We start from the raw sequence: 14061 nt of genomic DNA on the forward strand, positions 1-14061 counted from the left end.
AGTCTGTTTTATAAGAAGTGGGGCTGATGTGTATCCTTCACCAAGGACAGGTATTTTTCATTATTTCTGCTTATTTAGAATAGCTTCTGTTCTCCAGTGCGTTTAATGACAAAATCAACAGACCAACTCCCAGCTGTGTGGTAGATTTACAACGGGAAAGTAACAGAGCTTGTCTGTGGGCTGGAAGTTGATCCAGTAACGGACATCATAAACAAAACCGTTTGTAGAATTCTTGAAGTAATTTTACCTTTGATAAGGTATTGAGCATTTTCCTATATGATATTTTGCCATCACCTCTAGAGCTTTTGCCTTCCTTCAGGCAGTTGTGGGAATGTGGTTACTGAAGTTAATTTTGATTTCACAGTATAGAAACTTGATTTAAATAACCTGTTTAATCATGATTAAATCATGACTGAAATCAGTAGGCAGGAACCCTTGATTAAACTATTGATTCTAATCCTGTTTTCTGATTGTACCTCCATTTCCTTCAGAGCTCGCTCCTTGAAAATAGTAAATTGTGCATTTCTTATTCACTACTTAAGGATGTTTTTATACCTTGCTGTATTTTTATCGAAAATTAAACACTGAAAAATGTTTTAATTAAAAACAGCATCTAAAATTTAGTTTGTATACCATCACTTACTTAATAGAGAACTGGTTCACTTTTCTATGTAAAATTGAATAGTGAACCATGTAATCAATATTTTTTGCTTATTAAATCTAGGTTATCAAGAAGATTTGAATGTCTAAATATTTAGATGTCAGGGAATTAGGTGTTTAACCTGCATAGCTGTGGTTTAAATTGTGTGGGCAATTAATTGCATGTGGAGATGTTGCTGATGCTGGAATTTTAAAATCAATAGAGCTTTTTATTCCATTCTGACTTTTTATTGTACTTGCAAAAGAAATAAAGTGTCTATTTGATTTTTAAATTCAATCAACTTCTCATGTTTGAATGAATGTTTTCTTTTCACTTTGGTTTGGATCCAAACTGCACCTGAGAGTGAATTAAAAATCTAAAAAGTGTTTTTGTATAACAAAGTGAAGCACACTTGCTATTTTCAAGTTTTAGGGGGAAATTGCTGTTCGATGCATTACAAACACGTAAAAAAAATATTGGTGCTTTTCACAAATTAAATCTTTACCACTGCTTAAAAACAACAACAAAAAAAACCAGCCACCGCCTTCTGTGCTAATTCATGAATAATTTCAGGGAAGAACTTAAATATTGTCCTCTCTGCAGCAACAAAACTGATAGCTCTTTAACTAAGTTGTTTCCATCTGCTCATATGAGAGCAGGTAGTAAGTGTAAGCATCCAAAAAATGATGCAGGTAAATACTTTTTCATTGCAAATAGGTCAGTAAAACTCATTTCATTAAGCAAAAGTTAAACTTGCAAGGACCTGTGCAGAGAAATGGAAAATTGAGAACTGAAATTAAAAACTCCATTCCAGAATTTACTGTTTGACTTTAGCTTGGAATAAAAATAACAAGGAAAAAATTGAAGGATTTATAACTTTGCTTTGATTTAGCTTTTGACATCAGCAGCTACAGAAAGAGGGAGACCCTATTTAAAAGCGTGTTTAGGTGTATAGATAAATTTGAAATGCTTCTAGTTCTTACACTTCTATGTCAAGAAATGAAGACTTGATGCTGTAAACCAGCAGACAGAGGAAGGACCTGTTTTCATATTTGTCTTCTAAGATGATGATAAACTCTTTTGCAGACTTCTCTGGTGGTACTTCAACGTCTACGGGAGTTCTGTTGCTTCTTCAACCAAACAAATTGTGCATTCTCTTAGTTTTACAATCACATTCCATATATTGTCACAGTATTAAAAGCATTCTAATTTTTTTAAGTAACTTGGGACAGGTCTATGGATAAAACTGTCATAAAGACTTCTGCTGGAGGAACGTTGTCTACCCTGGAACTGTGGACTTGTGTTCTGAGTTGATCGACTTGTGACTGTAAGTCACTTGGTGGCTGCTGTTGGTGATGTTACACATCCCTTTTCTGTTTGGTAGATGGCAAGGGGAATCTTTAATAGGTAAATGCTGTCTCATTCCAACAGCATAATAATCAAATGGCGGTGTTTCATTGTGACGTTGGCTGCTTTTCAGCCTTGAAAGCACGATTGGGCTGTGTTTTGCCATCTGTATTACCGCTGTCTCTTGAAATAGTGTTTAATATATGTGTTGCTTCGTTTCAGGGATCTGTTCTTTACCTAATAACATGTAAACATTAAGTGGTAATGGTGGTGTTTTGTGTTTTCTTTTGAGTCTTATAACCTGATCTTGAAACATCATATCCTAACCATATTTCCTCTTTTTGGTAATGCATATGGAGAGGGATAATTTGTAAACTCATGAGTGTTTTTCCAAATCTGCTGAAGTATATGGTAAAGTTTTAATAGACTTCAAAGGGCTATGTATTTCAGGTCCACATTTTACTAACATGTAGATTTTAGTGCCATTCTGCTTGGTGTCAATCTGGAAGCTTGGCAGACTTTAAGCATCTCTTCTGAGACTACTGAGAGTTAACAGAAATGTCCTTCCATTTAATCTGGAACTTAAATGAAGTCGTTAAAAGGAATTTGAGAGGAACCATCTCCCTTCAGGGTGCCATACAGGTGTGATCTACTCCTGATAGTGTGGTGATGTGTAATGGAGGTGCCTGGATGTTGATTAGTAAATGACAGCTGAGTGTTGCAGTGTTAAACAGATTTATGTAAACATGTGGTGAATCCTCAGGAGGCAAATGCTGCTTTACAGTAAATGCTCTCTTCTGTTATGTTTGTATGATACCATAGGAGCTTTTAAAGTTCTGATTCACAAAATTACTTTAATAAACAGACTTCCTTTTCTTATTGCTTTAGTTATTGTTCTGCTACATTCAGCCTACCCTGACCTCAAAACCCATGTTTAACTAGTGCATTATGCCTTTAGCATGTGAAAGCAAGAAATGAGTGACAAATATTGAGAAGGAAGGATGATCTTTTGAATTCGAATACCAACTGGTGGGGCCAAATAATATCCTCTCCACTCTAACTCCCCTGTTCCTCCCCCCCATATTTGAATAACAAAGGAAAAAATATAAGCAAAATTAAACAAACAAACAAAAAGACACAAACTCTAGTCTTTTGGGCTTTTCCTTTAATTACATTTCTTGCATTCTACATACAAAGATCTTGCCCCAGAGGTGCAGAATGGAAATCGAATGGGTACATCTCCAGGACGTACAGCCTAGCTATCACTCTGATTAGGCAGCTCTGTTTCGATGGGAATGTTTTCTCTGCAGTCTAAATGAGCAGAGGTCATTTAAATGCTTCTGCCTTCTTGATTACAGCAACAACTGCAGTTGAGGTAGTGCAAATTCCATACTGCTTGCCTTTGTTTCCTAAGATACACTGAATTGTTTCTTTTCCAGTGTAACTTAGTTTGCTTCACTGGTAGTTTTAGTGCATTTCAAATATCGGAGGGGAAGAGCATCTGTGAGACCTAAAATTTTTACAAGTGTAATGTTTATTTTTAGTGTTTTCTTTTGTGTTTTTTGTTAAAGCAAATTGGTGTAGACTTGGCCAACACCAGAAATTCCTGATGGTGGGTGAAATTCTGCTCTGGTGGGAGTGAGGCCTGTAGGAGCATGGGGAGGGGAAAAATTGGTTGGGAAGGGTTCCTTCCTTTTAAAAAGGATGAGTATGCATACTGTTACTTAGCTATTGTAACATGTATCTCATCATGGAATATAGACTCTCCCTATGGAAGATGCTGAAAATTGTTGGAAATAAATGATGTTTCAGATAACTCTGTGTAAGAGGTAGTGGATAAACATCTGAAAAAAATGAAGTAGTAAAAAAGAATGAAAATCTGTTTGTTAGGTAGTCAAGATACCCTAGTGTGATTTATTTAATTCCGAGATTATATTTTTCTTGAATCTCACTTACATGATTGGCATCTTGTGTAGAAGGACAAAAGACATACTGACATCTGATGTGTCCAATTTACAGTGTTGTCATTACACCAACATGATTTCTTATCTTAATCTCACACCGTAAATGGTAGTTCAATGATGTAGATCTATCAACTGCATGGAACATTTAATTGACTATAGCAGGAATTAGACTAACAGGTAGTTATTTGTAAGGCTTTGTCATTATATGTGGATGTCTGAAATCGTCATGTCTGATTTTTCCAGTACACCCACATCAGTCTAACTGCCTGTGTAATTTGTTTATTCTCTAATCTTGATTTTTGTAAATATAAACATTGTTCTGCAAATCATCTCCTTCAAAATGGAGTGTCTGTGTGTCATCTTCTAATAACAGAAGTTGACCCGTGCGTTTTTTCTGGTTCTTTGAGGAGACATTACTTCCTAGAAAATTAGAAAGCAGATCTAGCAGTCTTAATGTGGACATCACACGACCCTGATGAAAAATCATAGTGAAGTTTTGGAAACTGTACTTCTGTAAGATGCAAAGTTTTAAATTCTGAAATTATTTACCAAAGAAGATGGCTGACAAAGTATCTTAGCATAGCTTGCTTTGGTGTTGCTTTTATTTAAAGCAGGGGAAAAAAAGGGCAGGAAATTAATAAATTGCAGTGTGCTAAAATGCACAAACATGTTTAAAACTTACTACTCTTTAAAAGAGATGGGCTATCTGTATCCATGATAATCAAGGTATATCTGTCTGTAATGGCACAGAGAGCAAGAAGCAAATAAGAGGTATTACAAGAGATGGCAAAAAGGTCTGGGCTTGCATTTTAAAATAGAAATAACTGTGTTTCACAAATGTATTAGAGAAACTAGGGACCATTAAGAAACAATGGGAGAAGATAAAATTATTAATCACAAAGATATAAGTGCTTTTTTTCAAAGGCTGTTTCTATTTAGCAGTAATAAAGTCTCCGTGTGTTGCTGCATGTTGTGAGTGTAATTCATGTAACTAAAAAGAGAACTCCAGTGAACAAATGAAATGGTGCTTGGAAGCTGCGTACAAATAAATCAACGAGCGCAAACAGTTGTCACCAAAGTGTGTGTGTGGGGGGGCAACAGGAAAACTAATTTGCAGTAACAGTGACTAACTAGAACCAGAGACGTGTCTGAAGACTGGAGAAGAGCATGAGCAGCTTTTAGGGGAAAAATCAAGTGCATCTTCTGTTAGGTGGAATATATGATGGCATAAATAATTCATGGAAATCAATAAATGTCTGGAAGGTAATGGAACCAGAAGCAAAAGCACTTACAGGCTTCTAGTTAATGAATCTCGCCAAACTTCCTTTGTGTTCTTTCCTGAATAATAGAGTACAATTAGACAGAAAGCAGCAGCATCCTAACTTCAAAATAGTTAAGTGTAACCACTCCAGACAGCAAAGTTGGACAGCTCAGTGCATATCAACCTTTCTTGAATTTTTGCATTCACTTTAATAAACAAATTTGACTAACTAACATCTATTTGGGACATTCTTCAGTTTGAAAACAAAGTAAAATACACCTCATTTTCATCCTTCTTTAAGAGTGTATTGAGAGCAGCTGGTCTCTCACCCAGCTGTATTGGTCTGTTAGAAAGTTGGTCATTTTTGTGGAAGTTTGTAATTACTCAGAGCCATTTTTATATGGTGGATATTTTATGGGAGGTTTGGGGAAAGAGGTCATCTGAGAGCCTAATCTATTAGTTTCTAAATAGGTGATTGTTAAGACTGCTAAATATACAGAATTCCTTCTCATCAGCTGTATTTAGTGTTTGACTACATGGAAAAAGATATGCAGGCTGGAACAATTTGGTATAGCTGCTAATAAGCAAGACTTTCTGGTTTACCTCTGCAAAGGTGTGAGAAAGTTTTTATTCCCTTGATTTGCCTCTTCAAAAATGTGTGTAGGAAGAGGGTATGTAAGTCTGAGCCAAATCCCACGTTCAGTCAAAACATCTCTCTTCCCCCCTTCCCCTCCCTCTCTCAGAATGCTAGATTTCTGTGCAGCTTCCCTTTTTTGGAAAGCAGCAGTTTTAACAAGCTTATTAGACATAATAAATTTCAGCAGAGGGGAGTGGAGTGTCAAAAGGGAACTCGGAGATGGGTCATGTGTGGTTTTCTTCTTGACAGAGAGCCATCCAGGTTTTCCGGGCAGTGGGGAGTGGTGAGCTGAGGTTCATACTAATTCTCTGTTGAATAAAAATATACTAAGTGCAGCAATCTATATAATGACAGCAGATTTTTACAACAGAAGTAAATGAGCCTAGTAAATCTGTACCTGTCTAGCTGCATTATCCACAGCTTTGTAGTAACATGTTGAAGCTCTATAGCTTTTTAGGGTAAAATTTTGGGAATCTTCCGCTTTGAAGCATTCACTATATTCAGTAAATGAGTACTCTTCATTTTAAACACTGCATGTGGCATACTTACTTTTCAGGGTTTGCTATTTTGCTTTTGTCTGTGTTGCCAGTCACTTCGGTTTTGGTTTTCCTGTGTGTTGCTGTTTTTTGACTCTAATATTTTTTTGAGTATTTAACAAGTGATAAAAGCTCTAAGGCACAGTTGAATATGCTTGCCTGTTGGATTTAGTTTTCCCACAGCAAGACTTCATGACCTGGTATGCTGAAATACGAGCTTGCTCACAGTTCTCCTTGCTGAGGAGAAGAATAATAGACCGCAAAACACATTCTGTTGCTATTAGCTTTTCAAGTGGATTGAGCTATTCATTGGAAAAAGTGTGCTACAGCAATTAAGTTCATCCCTGTGCTCAAGTCAGCTTGCCATTTCCAAAAATGAGGTGGACATAAATTTTGTGAAGAAACTAATGTTTTATTGATGGTAGAAATTATTAACTAAAACTGAAGTTGGAAACGTGCAAGGGATAGAGGTTTGGAACACAGTATGAGATTATAAAGGAATTCTGTAACATGGATAGTAAGTCCCGTATGACTCTGTAATATATGTAACTAGTTAAAGCACTCTCGGGCAAACACAAAGGCAGAAAACCTCTGGCTTTTATGCTCTGCCATTTATTTTATGTATACGAAGTACCTCCACTGTTGAGGCAAAGGTGGTCAGTAAAATAAGTTTTTCATTTCAAAACAGCTTCATAGTAGACGTGCATCAAAACCTGCTTTTCAGTCTCTTAAATGAGCTTCTCTGTATGTAGTTGATCTCCGACCAGGAGCTTTAAATCCAAGTGAATATTTTGTGACTCTTGGAGAAGTGTGATATATACCATTCAGACTATGTTGAACTGGTAGAGCTGGTATGGCAGAGTGTCTTTTGAAGATTGGAAGGAATTATACGACATTATTTTATCCTTTAGACTACCCAGACATTTTCGGCCTAAACATCTTTTTGTTGGTTTTCACCAAAATCCTGCCATGAAAACGTGGTGAAGTCTCTCCTGTTAGGATGCTTTGGGAGAGCAGCATTTTTGAAGTTGAGGAAAGTTCACATTACAAAAAAATTGCTTGCCAATGCTGTTTGCATTGTCTAGACATAGGACCTGAGGATTTGTCATTAGAAAGCTAGTATGTTATTTTTTGTACTTTGTCTGATGCTAATTTCATGTAGCTTTACTGTTAATCATGAGATTGTCATGAAAATGAGTCATTAACAGAGAAAATCAGGAATCTGGCAGGTCTGCTAAATGTAAGTAGGGTATGTGGATGTCAAAATAACTGAGCATCTCTTTTGGGCAATATCAAGGATGGGACTTGCAGCTGCTGTTTCTGACCTGCATGATTTGATGTGGGAATATCAAGCAGGGGTCTGGCCCTTGTGCATAGGGAGGGTTGTAGCCAGAATTTATACCCTGTTACAAAGTTCCAGATCACCTGATTAGGTTTAAGAAGCAACGCCCCTTTCCACAGAATATGCTCTGAATGAAGCTTGTGTAAATTTCTGCTTAGGGTGTTTAGGCACATAGTTTAGTGGGCAGTATTGGTGGTAGGTGGATGGTTGGACCAGATGATCTTAGAGGTCTTTTTCAACCTTTATGATTCTATGATTCTAATCATGATACTCTGTAAAAATATATTTTCTCATATTTTATTAAAGGCATGAAAGAACCAAGAGCTAGTCTTCCACTGGCTTAGCTGGTACACTCTAATATTGTGAAGGAGGATAAAAACAAGCCATGCATCAAAGATGTGTTGGCTTTTTTCCCCCCTTTTTGTTAGGTTGGTTTGTGTGTATTAGTTCGGATTCCAGAAGAGCTTCGTAAATGAGAAATGTTTTGCAGCCTTAATGCTGAAGAAGATTTGTTTTATTGGAGCAGTTTTAATATTTGTAAAATTTGCATCTGAGGGCTGTAGTTTAAGAGTAAAAACTGATCTGTAACAAAGAATTACATCAGTATTTATCATAGGTGAGAAAATGTATTTTATAAACCTCACATAATACGTTGATCTGATATGGAGAGAATATAAATTTGCTGGGATTTTAGCTTTTTTAATCATCTTGGATATGTCCTCCAGTTGGGGCAATATTAGAATATAAAATTAAGTACTCTTCACATATTTAAAAGCATATTTTAAAGCTGAATTTTGTTACTCTGAATAAGACGTTCTTCATTATATTTTAATACATACATTGAATGTTTTTCAGGAACTCCAGAAAAGAACTTAATGACATAAGGTTTGAGTTTACTCCAGGCAGAGGTAAGGCTCTTTCAATCGAATAATTCTCTTATTGTTCAGAAAGTTATTTCAGAAACTGATTACTGCTTATGGTTAATATAAACTACCTCTGTGGAATGTTCCCTAGTATGCAGAACTTTATATTGGACTTAGCTTGGACAAGAATAGCAGATGTTTGTAAATTCTAGTGGCAAGGTAGCATAATGTACGGTATAATCTATACAGTATATCAATTTTGTGTCTTACTGAGGTGATCTGTGTGGTATGTAAGATCTTGCAGAGTAATATTTATGGCTTTGAAATTTACTTTTTCACATTTGGAAGACATCATAGGAAATGCAATATAATAGCCATAAAAGTACATGTGGTGGTGGTGGTAATATTTGAGTTTACTTGTCCTCTGTAATAAAAGAAATTCTGTTAACGAGTATGAAGTGTACACCCTGTTTCAAGCGTTGTCTTCAACTGAAAGTTGAGTTGCATTTCTAGCTTATGTATCATCACCAAACTTAATTCTGATATTGAAACTGATGACTCCACTGAATGCTTGTAGAACTTTATTGGCTTTCCAGTGCTAAGAGTTGTAAGAAGTCATAAGATTTATTTTTGTTTGAAGAATACAAGATATTGCTGAGATAAAATGCACAAGAGGATATGTTGAGAAAGAAGGTATCGTTCTTGTTACATAGCAACCCTTTGAACTGTGAACACATTTCATTTTTCTTAGAAGTCAGTATTCACTATACTTAGAATAGCCTTCAAAGAGCATCCACCTTAAAAGAAACCAGATTGTAAAAGATCTCTCTCTTCCTGTAAATCATAATATCTTTCTTATGCAGTAGTTCTGTGAATATACTCTGTTGTCTGCCTGCACTTCTCATTAATTTTGATAATGGGTAATAACAAGAGAGATTTCTTTACTTAACTTGGCACAGAGTATCCTGGTTTAGTCACTGTCAAAAGAATTACTTATATATTCTCCAAGCAGTTATATAAGCCATGCAAGATGTCTTGGTCAAAAAACGTAGGATATGTCATAGTAAAGTACAGCAGGACTGTTCCTAATAATCACCAAGGCAGCCAGAACAAGGCTTTGATTCTTACCCTCAAAGCTCTGCAGAAATTGCATATCACTCAGCTATATTGTTTTTCACGTGTGTTTTTCTTGAGGAAATTATGCAAACGTTTTAACAGCCTCAAAAAATGCACTCCATGCAGATACTTGGCATTGACGCCATATGCAGTTGAGACTTTGGTGGAATGTAGGCTTGTTCCTGCTGTTTCCTACTTCTTACCTTTAAGCCTTCCCAAGTCTTTATCCAGAAACAAGTAGTAGGCACGGGGACTTCGGAATTAACCCACTCAGGTACAGCAGTTGATACCCACCCAAAGCTCTCCATCTCCTGGATCACAATACTTAAAACCTATTTTGAGCCTAGACCTCAAAGGAAGTAATAACTGAGTAACTCAGCAACTCCACTGATAACAAACAAGAAAACCTAATATAGCATAGCACTAATATGCGGAGCAATAGAGGTGATCAGGGAAGCAATGAAAACACCACCAAAATATAGTTTATTTTCTTGGTCATGAAAATACTGAACTTGTAAACATGTAAGAGTACCTAGTTAAATAGAGAAGAAATGCTTGTGGCCAGGAAAGGACTGTAGGGGGGTTTGTAAATCATCACCTCATTTTGCTGCGTAGAGGCTGATGACTGGAAAATTGTGGTAATTTTTTCCCCTCCTAATGAAAAATGATTTTGAATTCAAGCCTGCCACCATGGGAGTTTATGACCTAAAATATGTTTTTGTTATATTGCTTTGGATACTTTGTTTTTGTGGGTTCTCATCCTTACTCATTTCACCTTTTGGACAGACACAGCAGATGGCGTTTCTCAGGAGCTGTTCTCTGCAGGCCTGGTTGATGGCCATGATGTAGTTATAGGTAAATTACATTTTTGTTTGCAATTATGCTCTTGTGACAAATTTGTGTTAAATGGATGTGAAAAAAATATATTCTCTGATGCTGGTTTTCAAAAAATCCTTTTTGTCCTAATTTTGCTTTCATGTATGCATAGTTCAATCAACAAGCCAATTTTCATACTAATCCAAGGATTGTTTTTGGAAGTCGGAACTCTTCAGTGGTTTGAGAGGAGTGACATAATATAGGTCTCCCGTAGGATTGTTTACAATTCAATGATTGATCATTTTTGCACTAACTTAATTTTTGTTTAACAATAAAATGATTTTGGAGTGGAATTATTCAAAGTATGTTTTGGCAGCTCTGAAGTTAGTAAGTATCCCGTCAAGTTCATGGAAGTAGAAGCATGCCAGAATTCAGGATCTGGGGAAATTGCATGTAGAGTTACCATTTCTAGGGGAAAAAAAAAAAAAAGATAATTGGAAATATTTTCTGGCTGCTGAGAGAAAAATACGTTATTTTTTATTCTGTGCTTCAATGTTTTTTGTTCGTTTGTTTGTTTGATGAAATTTAGTGCCTGGCAAATGTGATGAATTTGAAAGTGTTCCTTTCCCTCCAGTTGCCCCTCTTCTGCCTCTAGAAATATAGTTGCCAAAATCAGAAGGGTGATAGTAGATGCTTATAATATGAGAGCTGAATCAAGAAATCCTAGTAGCTTGGTCTTTGTGTTGTAGTCAAAGAAGTTCATATCAATTGATTCAGTTCTCATTACCAAACGGATCTTTAAATTCATATGACTTGCCTGGAATACAAACTAAATACATTATCAGTGCATTCTTAGGCTAGCTAGAGTATTTCAGAGAGAAGCCAATACCTTTTGTTTTCATATGTCTAGAAGACAGGCTGACTCTAGCTGATGGAAGAAACAAAAATCCTACTTATGCCTTTACTTTGATTTCTAAAGAAAAAGTATTTAGGGAAGGTTAGCAGATGGTACAGACTAGCAGGTGCTCTTTAGAAGTCAATTCTACTATGCTCTTACAATAAGGGTTCAGGGGAAAGGGGACAGCTTGGCCTCAGTGTATTAATCTTTAAATATCCGTTAAGAAAAATGGCAAAAGCATACTGTTGTTGATGTTTTTCTTAGATTTTTTATAGTTTCAAGATGTTTAACTTTTTAAAGTAATTTTTTAAGAAGAATTGTTGACTATCACACCTGCCCGGGCAGTCAGCTGGCACTCTGTTGTACAGAAGTCAGACATTAGGTGGTGATGCTGCAGCACAGTTCCCACTGGGACCTGCTGGAACCCTTTTTGCCTTCTTTGTTCTTCCCTTTTCTCTTTGCTGCAAAGTCCTCTTCTGCTGCAAACTCCTCATACTTTCTGTGGAAATAGCAACGTGAGTGGGATTTGATATCTTTCAGGAGAAGTTTGAGGAAAGGCAAATAGATAGAGATCCCTCATGGCTTTAGTGATGGTTGAAGCTAGATGATCTTTGAGGTTCCTTCCAACCAATTCCGTTCTATGATTCTATGGGGCTTTGGCCCTTGAAGAAGCACAAATATTTAAGTAACATGGTTTTTCCTAGCGTGTTTGGTTCGACCACTGTCTAGTTAATAACGTAAGTTTATTCCCTTATTTAGTTCCTCCTTAGAATTGCATCAAATACTGATTTTTAGTGCTACGATGGTCCTTTTTGTCCCTTTCTTTTTATTGTGGTATTGCAATAAAGGAAATCCGATGTAATTTGTGTGCTTTCATTATACATACAAGAAATTTATGATTTCATTAATTTTAATCAGTTTACAAGTCATTTTTGTGGAGTCATAAGCCCTTACCTCAAGCTCCACAGGCACAAATTCTTGCATTGCTTTCTAGTGTAATTTTCACTTGTGTTTCCACCTGTGAAGTTAAGTTTTCAAATAGGCTTAGACATTATTTTCCCAGAACATGGCTATAGATTTCATGTTTTACTAAAACACAAGTTCTGTTACTTTTTTTTTCTGTTACTGGGATTTTACTTTTAATTAAGGAAAAAAGTAGTTCTGAGAATAGGTTTGTGGTTTGATGTGTGAAAAATGGATAAGTGTTGTATGAGCATGCAATAAATCTTGCATGCAAGCATGTTATTGAAATTTTCAGCTTGTGATTATATAGTCTTAGTAGGAAGAAGAAAGATTATGGGATGTTTAACTGTTGTAAGGAGCAGCAACGAATCCACTGAATCTTGCACGTTTCATTTCACTATGTTCTTGCATCTATCATTAAAAATGCCTAACAATCCAGTCATATTTTAATATAGCTATTCAAATTAAAAACAAACAAACAAAAACACAAAACAAAAAATTAGAATGCAACTTTAAAGTGCAATGCAACTCTATAGTATCTTAGAAAATTAGAAGCAATGTCAGGTTATCCCAGGAAGGATTTTAAGGTCCTGGCCACATCTGTTTACAAAAAATTGAGCAAGTTTTGAGCTGTCACCTCCACTGTAGCAGCACAGTCCTGAAACATACTTCAGTCCCTTAGTTTAAAGCACTAAGTCATATAAGAGAACAGATGGTGCTGAAAAATGCTTACAAAACTCATTTTCTTTGTAAAATGATTTTGCCACCTTGTTCACTCCAAATTAAAAGATTTAAAATCTTCCTGTAGAGGAATAGGGGAATAGTAGAGATGAGTTTGGTTACCCTTCTTCACCAGAAGAACTGATTCCATTAGCTTACAGGTTGAAAGCAGCTGATAAATTACCTTTCACTTTTCAGCTGAAGCATGCAGAAATTCAGCCTCTATAACCTGAACGAAAACAAAGTTCTGAGATAGCCTCATTAAAGTTGTTCCTGTAGTTTCTTTTAATGAAAGCTTGGACATGTAGAGGCTGGGAGAAAAAAGAGAAGTGAAAATACCTGTGTTTATGTTGAACTCAACGATTTATTGGCATAACAACTGGTTTTCTGAAAGGGTACTCGAACCAGAGTCAGCAAAGGCTGCTGTGAAAAGTATAGCCATGGCATACGTGAGCTGAAGCTGTTAATAGGGACCAGCTGACATGTAAGTTTTATAGAATTCACTGCTAAGCATCAGTGCTCTTCACCTTTTGAGTCCTGCTGGATTTGCTTCACTTAACACGGGCATCCCGGGAAGATTTCCATTCTGATAAGCAGTAAGTTCAGCTACCTCTTCTGCAGGGAAGCAAAAATTCCATTTTGCATGTTCAGTTCTCACTACCATTGACTGGTTTCTGTTCTTATTGACAGTAACATTGTTTCACAGGAGGTCTCTAGATCAAGGGAATCAGTACAGAAAATTTAGTTTTAAAGTAGATTTTGAATTCGCAGAGGGGAATGAGTCTTGGAGCCTATATGTAGACATCTAGTTGATGAGGTATTTTTATGCAGCTCTGAAATAGCTGTTAAATCATGTGAAAGATCTGTGATATTTTCAGAATGTTTTGAGATAAAATGTCTGTGAATATGCAATATATGTATATTAGGTAGTAAATGTTCAGGTAGTAATGCTTTATTT

At 36.2% G+C, this 14061-nt stretch overlaps 1 protein-coding gene across 1 annotated transcript in view; it reads left to right on the plus strand.

Moving 5' to 3' along the window:
- STK39 (serine/threonine kinase 39) overlaps positions 1–14061 on the plus strand; it is a 90221-nt gene that overhangs the window by 57594 nt on the left and 18566 nt on the right. The window contains 2 exon segments of the mRNA XM_035570915.2: positions 8583–8635; positions 10493–10561. Coding sequence (XP_035426808.2) covers positions 8583–8635; positions 10493–10561 — 122 coding nt within the window.

The sequence above is a fragment of the Cygnus atratus genome, chromosome 6, assembly GCF_013377495.2.
Source record: "Cygnus atratus isolate AKBS03 ecotype Queensland, Australia chromosome 6, CAtr_DNAZoo_HiC_assembly, whole genome shotgun sequence".
Lineage (NCBI taxonomy): Eukaryota > Metazoa > Chordata > Aves > Anseriformes > Anatidae > Cygnus > Cygnus atratus.